The 18,944-nt window shown below is 40.7% G+C and overlaps 1 protein-coding gene across 1 annotated transcript in view; it reads right to left on the bottom strand.

The window, feature by feature from the left end:
• Positions 1-18,944, bottom strand: part of LOC129093563 (phospholipid-transporting ATPase ABCA1-like) — a 132,169-nt gene that overhangs the window by 19,292 nt on the left and 93,933 nt on the right. Inside the window, exons 39-46 of the mRNA XM_054601616.1 lie at positions 14,173-14,296; positions 13,109-13,238; positions 12,532-12,652; positions 7,592-7,654; positions 5,921-6,027; positions 3,838-3,979; positions 2,723-2,857; positions 764-867 (exon numbers count right to left, since the gene is read on the bottom strand). Of these exons, the coding sequence (XP_054457591.1) occupies positions 764-867; positions 2,723-2,857; positions 3,838-3,979; positions 5,921-6,027; positions 7,592-7,654; positions 12,532-12,652; positions 13,109-13,238; positions 14,173-14,296 (926 nt within the window). The remainder of the gene's footprint in view (positions 1-763; positions 868-2,722; positions 2,858-3,837; positions 3,980-5,920; positions 6,028-7,591; positions 7,655-12,531; positions 12,653-13,108; positions 13,239-14,172; positions 14,297-18,944) is intronic.

Here is an 18,944-nt window from a genome sequence, read left to right as displayed (position 1 = left end):
TGAGGCAGAACCTGTGAAGCCATTCTGAGGAATGGTCCAATTAGGATTATGACTTTGTAAAACCTGGTGAATCTGCCACTTAACAAAACACAACCACCTGGTCATGCCATGGACGATTGGATGCGGCTCAGCCACATTGGCTTGGACGACAACAAATGCTTTCATTTCTCCATGAAGGGAAAACATGAAATAAAATAAATAAACAACAGCACGGATTATTCATATGCACTGCTAGGGGCACAAATAATTTAAAAAACCTAGGCAGTTTGGGAAATAGTAAAATGAATAGGCATGTTAATTGTTAAATCTTCCATATCGACTTGGGCCATCAGGTTTTATGTTCCACAACAAAAATTAGGCATTTAATCTTTTTCCTTCTCACTTTAAACCATGCCAAAAACTGGCCAACACTGCACAGGAAAATATAGGGACTAACTTTGCTCCAGGAATTCTTGGATAATGAAAAGACTCCAGCACTGATATTGACAGTTTCTCTTTTTGTGAAGGGAAAAAAAGCTCCAGTCAGTCAATATGCCCTCATGCCTCATGAAAGCTTTATAGCAGCCAGTGTGTTTCTGGCAGCCAACGAAAACTGCCACACAGGAAACAATACCTAGTAACTAAAGTGTAACTCAATCAATTCTAACTACAATATTTGCAGCTCAGGTTCATTTTATGGTTGGGTTGCTCTGCTATCCCTGGTCTTCGCGGGTGAAGTGTGAATCCATCAGAGGAAATCAATAGATTAAGAGTGATGTTGCACCTGTGTGATGTGAGAATGACTGATCGTCCCTCTTTGATGACGCTCAGGATGCAGTCCCACAGGAAGCGCCGGGCTTTGGGGTCCATCCCGGTTGTTGGTTCATCCTGTAATGAATGTAAACTCTTTACTTTAACAGATCATTTAAAAACATCCGTGTTTGAACAGACATACAGACGGGATGGGGAACAACTGAATAGATGTGCGGAGAAACATAATGGGCACCATTAAGCAACATAAAGCAGTTATGTAAAATTACAGATTTTCAAACTGACAAGTAAGACAGCGCTCTCCAACATAACACCAAAAACTCACAAAAGGAGAAACCTTTTTGAAGAAGAATGGTGTTCTATCTGTCCAGTGAAGGCCCAATGACTTGTCCAATGTAAGCCAAGGTGCATTGAAGATATTCTGGAGGCTCGTTCTGACCCAACACATTAATAACACACTTGCTTTGTCACTCTTATGTGTGCGTTTACATACAAGTAAGTAAGAGATAGAAGTGTAAGGAAAAAAATAGGAGACATACTAAACCAGAAATGCCTAGGTAAAGTCTGGGTGCACACATGTACACATAATGGAGACACATCAAGAAGCACTCTCCAACACACACACACACACACACACACACACACACACACACACACACACACACACACACACACACACACACACACACACACACACACACACACACACACACACACACACACACACAGTCCCAGTGACTTGCTGTTTCTTTGTCCTCAGGGCTAGTCTGTCCGTGCATGATTAGAGAGTGACAGTACTCAGTCCATAGGCTGGTTTCGTTCCAGGCCCGGTTCTCTCTCACTAGCAGAATCCTACAAATCCCATGGGGTATTTCCATCACCGTGGCCAAAGTGTCCCTGTGCAAAAACCTACGTGGCACAGCCTCAAGGCCGCCTCGACTCCCTGGGCTAGCACACAATACTGAAACTGACACAGACAACACATTATCCCACTGCCACAGAGTGAAGGCTAGCCTGGCTCAGACGAGTAAATAAGTAGGTTTGGAATAGTGCAGCTCGATAGGCTAAGCACTGAGCCAAAAAGGAGACATGGTTGGAAAGATTATTCTATAAATGTAATTCATTATGAATTACTCATTACCTAACTACAATTGTTATTAGCAGCATAATCTGATGGGTTACTGTAAATCCTACAAAGTAAAGTATTTATTACAGTTTACAGTCAGCAAGTCAGACAGAGATAATGTGGCATATTGCAAGATATCCGTGGGCATATATTAAAAATCTATTTATATAATGCAATTTGTTTTCTTTATTAGATTATGTGATGTGGGGGCTGGCACATGGGATAACAAGTAGAAAATGAAAAATCCTTAATGAAAATGTATACTTTGACTACAGGACACCCCCTGAGAGATTTAAGGTCAGTAAGTTTCTCCCTCATAACTACACGGACATAAGTTCCTAATGCACATTAAAGCTGCTTAATCGAAAGCATGTGATGCAGTGTATTCTGAGTCACATCTTCATTAATCTTCCATCAGTGAGAAAATGCTTTTGCCCTCAGTTTAAGTCCTGATGAATAGGAATTTAATACGTGCAAATACTCTTCTGTGTGCTGTGCATTTTTTAATTGGTTCTGTCTTGGAAAAAAATTATTCAGAGATGACCGGTGAGTGACCCTTGAAAAATATACCCTTCTTTATCCACAAGTAATGTACTTGTAATCCTCTGGGATATTCAGTAACGAGTTACCAGATTGATCCAAAACTTGTTTTATATACATTATCCAGAATTCCTGTTCTCTATCATCTTCTTACCGCGAGTTGAGTCTTTGTGTGCTTGTGTGCTCTAATCCAAACATCTGCACAGCATCAATATTGATTTAAAGTATTAATCTGTTAAGTCAAAATAAAACAGCTGAGTATCACATTTTCACCACGTACAACACATCAATAAAGATGTATCTCACCAGGAAAATCACTTGAGGACAACCGATCAGGGCTATCGCTGTAGAAAGTTTGCGTTTGTTCCCGCCACTGTAGGTTCCTGCCGACTTGCTGGAATATTTGACCAGCCCCAATTTCCGGATCCCCCACTCGGCCACCTTTTGAAGAAAGAAATCAAAGTGACCAAACCCATTATGGCGTCAAGAGAAGTGTTCACATGAACCCCATTAACGGATTTTCTCTGATGGATGGTATTTCGACTTGAATCTCCGATGTATTCCTGCTCTGTGGTTTTCAAAGACAAGGCATGACAGCTGGCATCACTTTAAGACCTTAATTACAGGCTTTTAAGGAACTGTTTCCCTTGCTGTTTCATCAAACATCTGCAATAAGCAACATCGGCACAATATCATGTTGAGGTGTCACAATAAAATACAGGCTGTGGCACCTGCATTTGACTTCTAGTACCTTTCTTGATTATACATGTGGACATTTCTGTTTACTGATTATATAAATATGACTACACAAGGGCTCAATTTGGGTCGAGAATTTTCACCTAAATAAACACATCCTAATGGGCCACAGTCAAATTAAGAGTTATGCTAGCATTGCAGAATTGGGTCCCTTTGCAGTGAAGCTAGGAGATCAAAGCCCTGGCGCCGGGTCTGAGGCCCATGGTCGCCGCCAGCCTAGGCCTCTTTTGATCTTCTTGTCGTAGAAGAGGGCAGTGCAAAAGGGGTGCAGGGAGGCCGCATAAGGCCGGCCACACCGCTGGGCATAAATAATGTAGAGCCATAACCCACAGCTGCTGCTTTTCCACCACCGGCCATTTTTCATTATGTATGGCTTCTACCATTGAGGTTATCTATCACTGCGACATGTACTTCAGCTTGCCCTACATGCATTCTAGTTGAAGTATTTTGATGGTAAAAAATATAATAATAAAACATTCTGGAAGCAAATAAACATGTCTTAAAGCAGCAGACTTATTTTCATGTTTTTTTTTAATATGCTAGATCCTATATCTGCTAGTTATGTTTAAAACATAATGCTTCACAGCACCAGCCATGAATAGAACAATACCTTCCTCAGTTTAAATTGTACAAAGACCAGCGGTGTGAAAGGATGTAATGGTTACCATGGTGACCTCTTTTTCTGGTACCCCTCGTAACCTGGCGTAAAACTCCACATGCTCTCGTCCAGTCAGCAGTTCATCAATAGCATCAAACTGAGGACAATAGCCCATGTTCTGGTGCACGTCCCTCATTTCGGTTCGTATGCTGGGGGAGAGAATATAATTAGAGATTTGACAAGGGATGTCATTAATATTTGAGAGCACAGCTCCAAACTTTACATTAAATGCCTTTGCAAGACAGAGTATGATATCAAATACACAATGGGAACAGTTAGAAGGCCAAAAACATACATGTAATTTATGTTGCCCATTTCATTTCAAAGATAACTGAGATTAAAATTGATTTACTTCACATGATTCATAAATGCATAAATCAGGCCAGGGGGAATTAAATGTGGAATCCAATGGCTGAACTGAAAGCTTTACTGATCATTTGTTATGTTTGGTTCCATATTTGATAAAGGATCTTTAAAACCAAAGTTTATACAACCTTTCGCTGGCTCAGGTTGGTCCTGTCTCGCCACAGCTTTTTAAATAACTTTTTTTTTGTTTGTTAGCATCAGCTGTTCAGATTCTGCCACTGTATATCCAACTATGAATTAACAATAAACAGTGGCGATGAATATTTAATGAAGTTTAATGCAATCAAATTAGAGGTACCAATGTTGTTTCAGCCATTCAACATGCTCTAAACTGCATACATATATGTACATTAAAACAATATACAGAAATGGTTTTACATAACAGTGTTGGCTGTGCTATTAGCATACTTGCTTTTAGACAAAAGGCTAATCATAAACAGCTGTTTGGCTAAAAGAATACCAGCTAAATTTGACATATTTTTTCCATGTTTCCATTCAATTTCGAAATGTTTGGCATTTGGAAAACACACTCAATTTTTTTTTTTTTTAAGAGTAAGAAATGTAGTTAGCATTAATACTTTAAGCAAGTGGAAAAAGGCTAGCCTGGATCTGTCCAAAGGTTAACAGCACCATTAAAGTGTTAAAATGAATTCAACACATTCACAACCTGAGGTCGTCCACTGCTGCTATCAGTTTGTCTTCTATAACAAGCGACTGCCAGTGTTATGCCCGCAAGCTTTTGTCTTTTGCATTCTACAGACAGTGACACACCAGGTGGTGAGGAGATGCCGAACGCAGGTATGAACAACCATTCTTTGTGATAAGAGAGACAGTTGTCAGGAGAGCAAGAACTTCCATTGAAAAAATGCTGCTTCTTCTCTTCTGCCGATCATTTGCCTTGCCAATGCACAGGAAGCGTAATGAGCTGAAAACAGAAGAGTGGGCGTACTCACATCTGTTTTTTTACTCTTTTCAGTTTTTGTTTCCCCTAAAGGTCTCTGGATTTTTCTTTGATCTCAGCTACCCACATTCATCAACATTAACACCGTTGTGTTAGGCCTTGCCTTTATTCAGCTCTCGTTCTTTGTTTAACACAAAGTCAATTACCAGATGTATAAATGAACAACTATAGCAACCGTTGTGATGCAAAACCAACCACACACGACCATGCTCGGATGTGCAGCCTTAGAGATGCATGCCGAGGCAAAGAAACAGTTGTTTGTTACTAAAAATAAGGAAGGGCATGCCTTCCTTCGCTCAAGTGCTTGAGTCTCATATTGCTGGTGTCAATGTGTTTTGTTTTTTTTGGGCATGTACAAAGATTTCTTATGACTGATTCTGTAAGGCAGAGACAAAAAAAAACCCCAGCAAGGTACAGGGCGAGGATGTGAAAAGGAATGAAATATGTGCGAGAGGAAAGAAAGCGGGAGCAGAGTTTTCAGCATTTCTGAGAACATCGCGGTGAGAAGACATGAGAGAACCAAAGTTGAAAAGGCAAACATGGCAGAATGTATAAAAGATATCGGAACTACCAAGAAAAAAAACAGAGCGAGAATGAGAGAGAGGGAGAAATAGAAAGCTGAGTTACGCAGAAAAAGATGAGCTAAAAAAAAAAGTTGTGGGCTATAAAAAAAACACCTCCGCTCGATCCCCATATGAGCAGCCATCTTGGGTGGCTAATTATGATGAGTTACTTGGTGCGCTGGTGGGAGTTAGCGCCTCACCTGTATCCATTTAGGAAGGCCTCTCCACCGGAGACTGGGATGTCTCCTGTCAGCATCTTGAACGTGGTGGTTTTCCCAGCCCCGTTGATTCCCAGCAAGCCAAAACACTGACGGAGACAATGGGGAGGTTTCACACAGTGTTTTGTGGATTCAAGCCTCACCGGAAAACAGACAGCAGACAATGGTGCTGGATGACATTTCAAATACTCTATGTAGATGAGTTTTCTCTTTGAATAAACACTATCCATTAACACCTTTTAATGAAGTTTATCTATATACTGCTAATATTTGTTTGCAACATACAGAATAATTGAAAGTACAATTTATAGAGTATGCATGATTGGTTCAGTGTTTAGCAAAAATAACAAATTGCTGTATTTCTGTACGTAAACAAAACAACAGACATCAAATCAACATGGCAGGCACACAGGAACAAATACTGTAAAAAAAAAACCAACCCAAAAAACCGCCCACCCCCAACAGCATTTCTTACTGCGTCTGTAAATTTCTACAACAAACAGTATTCTCTCTCTCCCTCGCTGTCTTTTTCTCCCTGATACTGCTGATTTTTACTTCCCTCAGGAGGGCATGCGGCAGGAAGTTGTCTCTACGCAGTCCCGCGGTCATGTGACCCGCCTTAGATGCTCCGGCATAAATATTTGATTGCTGTCATTCATTGATCCCTGCTTGTTTGTGACCTGTGCTTGTGAATGCATAGGCGAGGACTAAGCTTGATGTAAATAATGCATGGAAATGCAGTGTGTGATCAGTAGAGCCCTGTGAATCACAATAGTCACTGGCATTTACACTGGGCTTTGAGTCAACAGTGGCCGGCAGGATTGATACCACCGGAAAGCCCATCGAGCACGACTGCCTGTCAGCATTTGAGATTATGTTTAAATGAAGCTTCCAACGGTACAGTGTACGTGTGTGTGTCTGACCCTGTGTGTGTGTATGGGTATGCGTAATGTTTAACATGTTATAATGAGTAAGGGTGCTTCAAACTGACAGTCCATACATTTTACACAGAAGTTCCTTAGTCAAAACTGTGTTAAAGTTGACTTTGTTGTATTTTATGGATGTAGTTTCCCACAGCTAATTTGGCAGTGTGCTGAACTAAACATCACTGGGTCCTCATGCCTTCGCTTGATAGACTCCGTTGCTCTGGCAATGCTCTTCTACTCGGCCTGCTTGTGCGGTTTTTTTTAGCACACACATGCTTGGCAGTAATACAACGGCAGAAAACAAGCCCGATAAGGAGATTAGTGTTCCTCCTAACGCCTTCTCTAAGCAGCATTTGGGAGATATTTTTGATTCAACTCAGTAAAATGCAAAACAGAGCCAAACAACAAATCAAATCTTCAAGAAATAACTGGAAAACAGTAAATCAAAGCCCAGACAGAGAATATCAGCTCACTGCTCCCTGCTCTCATGTGTCAACATTTTGTAAATATTATCATTACATTCAAAATGTACTTGAATATGTATCATCTAGCCAATTAATATCCAAATTTTATAGTCTCAGGCAACAGAGAATTAAACGATTTGTTGCTGGCAAATTTTGAAAAGTAATCAAATGTTTAAGTGCTAAAGACTCATCTTACATGAACAACATCAAACAAACTATAGGCTTGAAGAGGTGCTTGTGTGATTCAGCAGCATTTGGCTCACCTCTGCGGCAGGTACTCCCACACATAGCCTGTCCACAGCAGGGGCGCTCTTCCGAGAGTATACCTGCAGGGAGCAGACAATAAAATGAATCAAGCAGCCAGCCACAGAAAGAGAAGGCAGGGGGCAGGGACGGGTGGGGAGCAGACCGTGAGGATGACAACAGCGAGGAGAGCGTGACGAAATATGGAGCGATAGACCACAGCAGCAGGGAAGGGCAGAGATGGAAGGAGCAGGTGGGAAACGAAGGAGGGAGAGAGACAGAGAAAGTGGAGGAAAAGACATTATCAGGAAGGGATAATTTGCAACATTTAGAGCCAGCCAGATGGGAAAAGGTAGTAAAAGGCGGGGAGAAGAGGAGGACATGGAAATTAGTATTTGTCACTGCATGACAGTATTCATGAGGAAACCTGTCTCCGCTTTGAGTATCACTTCAGTACCCTCAATAACCTTCAGCACAATCACAAGTCACCCAATATTCTATGTATGGACACCGGCGTTACTGCAGCTGTATTTAGTGGTGTCAGTATACAGAGATGACTTTGGTGAAAAAAGGCATGTTGTTCTTAATCTGAAAAAGGACTTTAAGAAATCTATTAGGCATGGTATAAGTCTATAACCAAACCCGGGACAGTTTAAGGAAGTGATGTTAAACTTAAACAGCTGCCTGTCGCTGCTAGAAATGCACCTGATCATAAAAATGACAGAAAAAAAAGCTAAGTTACAGGCAGTGAAGCCAAAACAATGAGCTTAATGAAGCTTAAAACACTCTGCATATTAGACCCTTTATCCATATTAAAATTTTATAATTGCAGCTATGATAATAAATAAATTTAACAGATTGTTGCCTAGCTTGCAATAGCAAGATAACATCAGCATATTAGCATGCTATGTTAGCATTAAATGCAACAAAAAAAATAAAGATATCCTGTTATAAAATAAAGAGTTGCACAATGTCAAATGTTGAGCTGTTGGTGTTGCTACAGTACATGCAAAGTTAGGGAATCACATAAGTCTTTAAGACACAGCGTCTGATGAACATAAATATGTATACCAAATTCCATGGTAATCCAATTGACATTAACCTAACTGACAGACGGCAAGACGGATCAACATCGTCATCCCTTAAACTCCTACCATTGCTAAAAAAATAAAATAAAAATAAAAATAGACCACATGGTGTGCAGAGTCCCATCTCTCAGGGGGAAAAAAAGAACAAAACTTCTCACATTCTGATTGTAAGTCAGTATCCTGCTAAGATCAGGTAGCAACACTGGAAACCAGAAGGTGATTGATGCTGTACCACATCTCACATGAAAACTTTCCGTGCTGCATCGACATCCTCCCCCGCTGACCAACCTTCCATCCATGTACATTTGCATTCAAGTTTGCATCATCTAAAACATCCCATCAGAGAGGGTAAAGAAACTCCCAATTGAGGCGAAACAAGATATATATATATTTTTTTAACAATCTTCAGCAGGCGAACATTCAACAAAACGATGTATTTAGTGCATGAGGTATTTTTCCACATCCAAGAATACTGGTATGTTAGGGTTTGACATGTTTTGTAAATGGTTTGAAAGCAGCGTTGTCTTACTCTAGCACGAAAAGTCAAGACAAGACAAGGCCTTTGTTGCTGTTGCTACCTGTGACAGTCAAGACATTTAAAATTCTAAATCAAGGACAGCATTGTGCCCCTTTGCTTTATGAAAGAGTGACTACTGTTGGCTTTTTTTTTTTTTTTGGGTTGAAAACATACTCCTCGATGCGTGCTGTGTTTACAAGCCTGTATGTGATTGTCAGAGACTCAAACAGTGAATGTTAAAACAGAAAAAGTGACAACATACATTTCCAAGTATGACGGATACATTGCCTGTATAGAATCTCTCATCCAAATAGTATCCACCAAAAAAAACACTACATCCCAGACACATTCAGAATGCTACCAGGCAAATGTGAATTTAGAACTGCCACTTCAAACTTGACAAACAATGTCATGGCATTTATTACACGGTTGGCACATCAAAAGCATTAGATAAAAGCAGGAGTTGCATAGATCCACCATTCTTTCAGTGCCATCTGCTCTCAGTACTCATCAACCTGGATTACGCATACTACTTTTTAGTGACAGTTTGCAATGCTAAAGCCACATCAAAGCGGCATATACATGTATGGAGGAAGGCAATTAAAGGATAATTCCCCTCTGACTCAAGCACCACAGCAGCTGTCAACGTAAGCAGTCTGACATCTAATCAGAGGAGACAGTTGAGAGAACGTGATGGCGGCACTTGTGCAAACCTCAAATATAGATTTAGGTTAGAAAATCTCAAGCTTCAAGTGCCACATGTTAGAGCTCAGGTAGTAAACCATGACACTGACACTGGTTTATTCAAAAAGGACGTTCCAATATATGGTATATTCATTCACAGCAGTATACGGTGTGTATACAACTTGTTTGGCGTGTTCGATTTTCATTATTACTGAGTTTATACTGGATGCCTTTCAACACATGCAATTTTATAAAAGTTGATATTGTCATACATTTCTATACAAATCAAATGTCTTTTTTCTGTTTATTAATAATTAATTTAGTCACGTTTCCACTAGATCCACTTGAAGTTGCAGAGACTGGTTATTTCAACGATCTATCCATCACTTTGAATTATTTATTATAACTTCGCTTTTTCTCTCTCTCACTAGATTATATCATGTTTTCTCTTTGATAAGGTAATGAAATGAAAAAATGCACAGGAATACACATTTTGTGAGAGGTTTGGGAGGAAGTAAACATCACAAATTATAGAAATAAAATATTATTATGAAATATTATCCAAGAAAAAAGACCAGTAACTACTCAAAAAACAGGCTGTTAATGTTGTTTTAAAGATAGTTCATAACAAATCACATATTTAAATATTTCCCCCCCCTAAGGCAGCCTTTCTGTAACCTTACAACACAAAGCTCTTATCAAACGAGTCTCATCCAAACCACTGTATATGCCCAGAGTAAATATAATCACATGAACAAACTTGAAGTATTCCAAGGAGCAACTCATCACTCTTTAGTATCCTGAGCTCAAACAGCTGTCACAAGGTACTGTTAAACTGCTTCTGTCAACTTAGTGAGTGACTGGAAGGTTAAAGCGACAGCACTGGGCCTGGAAAATGCTCACAGACGGACACACTTCCATTACAGTCTCCATCGATTACAGCGCCGACGCTAATGCAGCAGCTAAGTGGAGGCTAGCAGGTGGGACGCATTGCAAAGTGCTCCTGTTTAGAGCAGCGGCAAAAGGAAGGGGAGGAGCAGGAATCTGACACATGATTGATGGGCTGTCGATCGCTTCAGAGGCATGTTTGGATTAATGACAGGGATCAGCCTGTGGCACATGGCCACTGAAGCCATGCGCTCATTGATCAATTTGTTATCTACATCCCAAATGGACGGGGCACAGCTGTGGTGGGAGTCAATGAGGGCACTGCAGGAAGAATCCTGATGCCTTCTGCCACTGCACTGCTGTTTTTGTGTGATGACGGGCCACTGAGTCTCATCTCAGTGAAATATTGTAAAGAAACCAAGGTGCGTACGAACAATGGCTTCTTGTCAACAGCAGCCAAGCACAATCAAATCTATTTCTTAGCATTTTGGCACCGTTTTAAGCTGTATTTAGAGTAGAGGTTTTATTGTTTTCACAAGGTTGCAGAACATTTAAAAGTTCTTTCTACAAGTTTCTGCTGTTAAAGGAACATTCCACTCCACACGGTTTCACCTTGCGAGTTGATTTGTAAGACATTACCCATCCAACTGATTTACCCAGCGCTCGTTCGGTAATTACCCCAGAAAGTGTGGCGCACGAGTGAAAGATTAAGTATGGTGAGACTGCGAAGACCGAGGGAGTCGCGGAGCGAAGAAGGGTGTAAAGAAGCAAAAGGCCGTTAGATCGTCCAGCTGTCGGCACTGGAGCTGCAGAGCAGGCTGCTGTGGTGACACTTCCTGCTGCCATGCCACCCGCAGGGAGGGAACATCTGCCGATGGATGAAGCGTTAATCTCGGCGTTGTTGAGGCACGCACCATCACAGAATGCCTGACTTCACCTACTGCAGTGTGGGAAGGGCCAGAGCTGTATAGGAGTGCAGACCTTAAAACCCCAAAAATGCATCTTGTTTGGTTCTGATGCCCACGCATGATGTTTGTGAACGTTCAATGCTGCACAGTCACAAACTGTCTTTCCCATTTTCCTTGCTAACTGAATAATACAGGTGCAAAAAAAAAAAATTCCAAAACTCTTCCCACCCATACACATCCACCTGCACAGATAAATTGGATTACGGCCATCTAAACAGCGTGCTAAATAGTGAAGGTTATACTGTATTATGTCAGAAAATAACAAAAAAAGGCCTGAACAGAGAAGTTAATTACAGGAGGAAATGAAAGCTGTGTTGTTTGTTTTTCTTCTTCTTCAAAATTCAAAATGATTTGTCATGCTCACAAAATACGTGCAGTGAAAAGCAAAGTGGCATACTGCACTATAGTGAGTATTTGTACGAATTAGAACAAGAGAGAAAAAAAATACAAATAAATAAAAAATGGAGTAGAACGAGAATATTAAAGAAACTTGTTTGGTGGGCTGTGGAATTTTCTGGTATATAAAAAAATGTAAGATGGGCAGAGCAAAAAATATTCACAAAGGGCAAAATGAGGCCAAAGAGTCAAAGGACAGAGTTTACCAACCTGATGGCCTGAGGGAATATGCTTTCTTAGTCTCTCTGTGTTGGACTTTTTACAAAATTAGAAACAATTTTACGCTTCAAAAAAAACATTTGATTAAAGCCCCAAAAAATATAAAAGAAAAAAAGAAATGACTGAATAAAAACGTGGGAACTATGCACTACAATCAGAGCAACACTTTAGCAAGAACAAAAATATGCACTGCATATTACCTTAGTGAGGTCATAGATGCTCAGAAGGTCGTTCTGGGCCTTCCCTTCATACAAGCGCTTGCGTTCCCGAGCAACATCGATATCCTCTTCCTCCGCAGATAATGACTTTCCTGAAATGAGCCTGGCAGAGAGAAGTCAACCACAGTTGGCAAAACACCCTTCATTAAAATTAACATGAACTCGCATGACTAATTATCTCGGTCAAAGTTCAAGCTCAATGAAACAATCTCAGCAATTTTCATAAATTGTAGAATCCGCAGGCATTAGTTTCCATGGCAACCTCGCTTTTGGAGTAAGTAAACACACAAAAAAAGGAAAGAAAATCGGGTAGTATTTTCCAAATAGATTCGCAGTGCAACAGATGTTTTAAATGAAATGAATATAAAGTACATTACTAATTCAAATGGGAAAGAAAAGGGGGTTTGTTTTATCTAACTGAAAACAAATACTAGATGGAAATTTACTGAAAATATCGAACTATAACAGTAAGAAACATTAGTGTAGTTTAATTAATTAATCTTTGTCTAGCTTTGAGTTCATTTAATCAGAAATAACAGAGTTTGGCAGCTACAATTACCTTGGTTTGCAAAAAAACTTATACTGGATGAGGATTGTGACGGTAAACATGACAGCTCCCTGAATGGACATGGCGCAAAGGTTCTTTCCCACCATTTCCCAGCTGAGTGGGTCCTCGAAACGGTCTTCTCCTGAAAAAGGAAAAGAAATAAAGTGAAAAACTGAAAAAAGCATGGTGTTAAACAAAGTCAATACACACAGAAAATGGGAAGTAATTACATGCTGTATTGCAGTGTGTCAATTCATTTTAATATTTAGCCCTTATCTACAAGCTCAGAGTATGATTTAGAAGACACGTCTCTGAAAGCAGGGAATTAGCAGATGTGTGTTTTCTTTAATGGACAGCCAAATATGTCTTTGTCAAAAGTTAGAGGAGAGCAGGAATTTGTCAGCTCTTTGAAGTGTTTTTGAGACACGTTCATTGCTGAAAGCCAGCAGTTTAAAATGCCACTTAGCCCTTTCAAAGTTAAATGTAAAAAAAGTGCTGTCACGTATATGTCATGTGCAGAAATCAATGATATCCTGTACTTTTCATGTTGAAGCCTGTTTTGGCTAATGAACACTCAAGTAAACCGGTGACAGGCACCCCACTCTGATCATTTTAAATTCTGCTCTCTGTCTTTCCTCCCTCTCTCAGATCCTACAACCCTTGAGCCCGAGGGGGCAGAGTAAGTAGACAAGTAAAACGAAAGTGCTTGCAGTCTCATTCTCTGGTAAATAGCAGTTCTCCACACTCGCCCTTTTAGGTTGTGATTGCTTTCCTGTCCTGCTCTCCACCACCGTCGCAAATGATTCCCCAAGCCACTATTTCCTGCTCCATCTCTCTACAGATAAGACTCCTCTTCCTCTCTCATGTGCCACTTTGCCTCTCGATGGCCTCCTCAACCCTGCCTTCACCTCTACGAACCTGGTCCCCTCTTCTCCCTGTCTGCCGTGTAAATGTAACACGTGTCGGGTAGAGTAGAGATCTACAGGAGGTTTCGAGAGCTGCTCAAATATTGTTATGCTACAAACATGCTCGTGCTGAAGACCAGTTATGCTGTCATAGTGGTGGTGGCCTCTTACCAAAACCGCTGAAGAGGGTGGCCATTGCCTGGTTCTTGGCCATGTCGATTAGTCCTCTGCCCAGACAGAAATGGGGGAATATCAGCAGCACGTTCTTCACAATGTCATTGATGCGGGAGACATTCTGTTGAGGACAATGCACACAATCACACAAACAAGATACAAATTAGTGGCATGTAAAAGGTTTGAATATATAAGCCCTCACTGGGAATAAGCCAACACAAGCCTAATATGTTGTCTTGCCGCCTTGAATCCGCAGGGCCAGCGGACCAAGAGGTTCAGAGGAAAGTGCGGATTGCCCTGAAGCGAGCATGGCTAATTGAAAAACATCCCGCGCTACATTTGCATGCTGCGAGCCGCTGTGTTGCGAGGCTCTAAATGGCCTGCTGAGGAAGCACAGAGCATCTAAGTTCATCTACCTTCTTGATATTGGGATTCAGCAAACATTAGGGAACATACTGTGTGATCTGTGAGGGAGCACACATACAGAATGTGTAAACACAAATTGATGAGGTGGTGCTCAGGTAAGCAGATGCTCATCCTTAAAATCCTCACTAAGGGTAGAAGGAGCACCCTGAGACCAAAAAGACACAGCTGGCTAAAGACAAAAAACTGTGAAAACACCCACAGAATCTATGTGTGTCTGCCTCTGTTCTTTCTTCTGATACCGTATACAAGAACAAAGGAGATACACATCAAGGCATACATAAAAAAGCTGGTCTTATCTTCCCAGGCATTTCCCAGCTACAACTTGTCTTTCCCTCCTAAAATTGTTCCGTCCCTTTCTGACTTTCCTCCCTCCTGAGGCTGCAATTCACCGGCGCCCTAGTAAAGCACAAAGGAGATAATTAATTTAACGAACATACAATGGAGCGGGCTATAACAAACCGGCTTTAATTAGGAAGGAAGTAAAGTAAGTCGGGGAGGAAGGCAGGTACGAGAGAGGGAAGCGTGAATATGACCACGTTTGGCATGGCGTTCGAAAACAAGTTCATGCATTATGCATAGGCTACTGCATCATTGCAGCATAGTCTTCAAAGCTCTTGCGTACATGGAGGAAGAACATAAATTCATCATTTCTATTTTTTGGGCGAGCCCATGCAAAGAGGAGGCGGGGCGGGGGTGGCAGTGCATTTTGTTCAAGCTGTGTGCAAGATTTCCAGATGATGGCAACTGTTGTCGCAAAATATATTCATGGGTATGTGTACCTGCTCTGTGATTTATGAGTTTCACTGAGTAAGCTTTCAATTGGCAGTTGAGGATCGGTGCATGAAGCCTGTATGCCTTATATAAAAAGAGCCAAATGCTAGATTAAAATATTTTTTTTATTGAATAGTAACTTTACTGGATCTCTGTCTTTTAGGATGAATATTTCAACATTTTAGGAGATATGATTATTTGCTCTCTTGCATGGAGTTAGATGAGAAGATTGATAACAAGACTATGTCTCTTCGGTGAATATGTAGTCAAAGCCAGCAGCTGGTTAGCTTAGCTTAGCAAAAGGGCTGCAAACAGGGGGGAAGAACTAGAGTGGCTCTGTCCAAAGGAAATTAAACCCATCGACCAGCACGTCTAAAGTTCACTACTTATCATGTTATATCTTAAGTTGGTAACTTTCTGGAGGTTCTACAGGTTGCCTGGCAACTGGTCCCTGCCAAGAAACAGTCAGGCCATGAAATGGCTAATTGTCGTTATCGCTTGTGGGGGGATTTTGTCAGCCTTGGACAGAGCAAGGTTAGCTGTTTCTAATCTTGATGCTACACCATACATCCATAGTTTTATATTTAGCAGACACACATGAGAGCCGTCTTGATCTGACATGCATGCATAAAGTCAAAAAAAAATGTATAACACAATTACTGTTTTATGAGGAATATTGTTAACATCTATATATTACTTTTAATAAAACATCATACAAGGGCTTCCATGTGAGAAAGAAGAAAGGAATAAACTGGAGCGGAAATCAATTGTACACATGCATATTGCTGCATATGTATATGACGTTCTTTCTTTCTTTGCAAAGTTCACAAAACTGCTTCTGTGGTGGTTCCCACTAGCTGTCTCAAGTACAACATTTTGCCATGATGACTCACAAAGACTCACAAGGTGAAATAAATAACAGCCACACATTGCCTCGGCTGGTATTAGGGTTCTGGGACAGAGGATGTCACATGTGTACAGATTGTAAAGCCCTCTGAGGCAAATTTGTAATTTGTGATTTTAGGCCATATAAAATAAATTGAATTGAATGATGTTTCAAATAATGCCAATAAAGCACAACACTGGCATTTTTAATGTCTAATTATTCTAATAGCTCATATTAAGTGGAGCAGGAAGCGTTCAGGCACACTGTTTTTACTGTTTTACATTAGAAACTCCAATAAATAGATTACTCTTAAGTGTGTATTTTGAACCAGTTTGTTATGTTGACTTTTATCAAGTTGATATGTATTTTTCCTTTCATTACAGTAAGCTTGCTAGATTTTTAATCAAATATGGAAACTAAAACAATCCTCGCATCTGCAGTTCAATGAAACAGAGGGATAAATACCTTAAAACACCATCTTTCCTTACGCTTTGCAAACATTTCATTTCAAACATATTTTTATCCCCCAGTTGTTCGAAAACGTGTGTGAATGTTCAAATACAAACACCTCTTGTGATTTGATGAAGACACCTCTGTTCTTAAAATTCAGTTATACAGAGATAAAGTCGTATAAACTAACAGCTATGACCTTGGCTGAGTGCGGCCCATCTGTCTGTCAGAGAAATGTGAATAAAAGCAAGACCTAATTTGAGATCAATACATGAAATATAACATCTTCCTTTCACTGGGTGTTCATCAAGGAGATCTTAGTCGGGGATGATGAAACGCTGGACAATTTTCCTCCTTACGTTTGTGCTATATGCCTATAAATCATTCTCAAATGGTTTTGAAGGTGGTATAGTCTGCGCGGCGCTTATCTGACCCATATCGCTACATGTTCTTATTCCCACAGCATGGCTTCATTCATAATGCTGGGAGTCACAATGAGAGCAGACTGACACAATATACGGCTCAAACATTCTAGGTGGATATTTTCTGCAGATGAAATTCATGTTTTTCTAAGCTACTGCAGTTCTTAGGGAATGGTGGGAGTGCTATCAAACACCAAGTTTGATGGAAATTTTGCTAAATTATTGCTTTTCTTGTGAGAGTATACTTCTTTTTTTTTTTTAAAGGGATGGAGAGTTAACTGGATTTAGCCAGTAGGAGCCCTTGCTTCTATCATGCTATATAAAAGGACTGATTTCAATGCCTATTTTAAACACCCTGCTGATAAAGGATGCTGGACTCCACACAATTACACTACATGAGGTAGGTAGTACCTGCCCACACCTTTATGTCTATCCTGGAAAAATCTATCTGTGCCTGTGGTTATCTCTGAGTGGCACGTGGTGGAGGTATTGACTCAGACACTGCTTCTAGCATACAAGGCAGGCTGGGATTGAATCAATCCACCCGGAGCTGGACGGTCCTGAGGGGAAGAAAATCTCCCATTGGTGTCGAGACAAAACTGGGGCACAGAGTCTGTAACACTGCAGCTCTGCTTCCTCTCTTGGAAGAAGAGTGCTATGCCCAAAAGGGATCTAGATTCACCCTGTGCTTGAAAACAGAGAACAGATTGAGGCCTGTGGCTTTACTTTTGAGTGACATTATTAAAACTAATGCCACCGCTGAGAAGTCTAAAAAAATGATGAGACAAAGGTTTGAAACGGTAGAAGTCACTAGAGGGGAAGACTAGGTTGAGCAGTCAGATGTAGGATCTACCCTCTATGCCTAACTTGGGCACATAGGGGTACTATGGTATCTAAACTAGCTATTTCGTGATAAGTCTGTTCCCTAAAAGATATCAACGCTGAACAGGGGACACGAGGAAACTTGGAGAGTTGTAACATTTGTTGATGATGTTGAATGTTGACCCATCAGGCTCTCTTGTCGGCAGTGAAATCAAGTCAGATTAGCAGAATTACCAAGGACCTCTGTCCCTGTCAAGTCTCAGAGAGACACTATATCTTTCCCTAATGCCTTGGACAAGAGAAGAGCACAGTAAATCTGTCCCTTTACACTGCCAGTGGGCAACATGCTGTCCATTAAATTATTACCAATGGCACCCTGAATGAGTAATACTCTCCTCTAATGTCATTTCAATAAATAAAGTGGATGCAGAGACAACAAAACGGCAACAATGACGGATATAACAGACAGGACTTGCCAGATGAACAATACAAATTGATAATGAATGTTTGTGATAATTAAATCCCAATGCAAATGAGGCAGCCTCGTTAGGAGACAGGAAACATTCATGCCACAGACGAGCGGCGCCAGAGGAAACATCGAGTCAAAGGCGGGCGTGTCGGAGGGGACAGTGTGCAGAGGCAAAGTCTTCCAGACAACATTACGCTCAGTCTGAAGTGTGGGATCAGAGCTGTGGGAGACGTCCCGATGAAGCGTCAGATGGATAAGCAGCTTGTCAGAGAGTGAAACGTCGTTATGTCTGTTGACAAGGAATGACTGATGGAAGAGGCTAAAAATATGAAGTGCAAAAAAATCCTAAAGTGGGTGATGTATGCTAATCACGCAAATAACAATTAAGTCTCTCAATCTAATTAGTCATATTTAGTTCCAAGACCAAAAGAAAAAAGACACCAAGAGATAAGGACCATTTTCTCAATTATTACAACCTGTAAGACACCGAGGTCCCATTGAGAGCTCTGGCTGTGACACAAAT

The sequence above is a fragment of the Anoplopoma fimbria genome, chromosome 7, assembly GCF_027596085.1.
Source record: "Anoplopoma fimbria isolate UVic2021 breed Golden Eagle Sablefish chromosome 7, Afim_UVic_2022, whole genome shotgun sequence".
NCBI lineage: Eukaryota > Metazoa > Chordata > Actinopteri > Perciformes > Anoplopomatidae > Anoplopoma > Anoplopoma fimbria.
The sequence above is the reverse complement of the archived record's forward strand: the minus strand, read 5'-3'. Positions and strand labels throughout refer to the sequence as shown.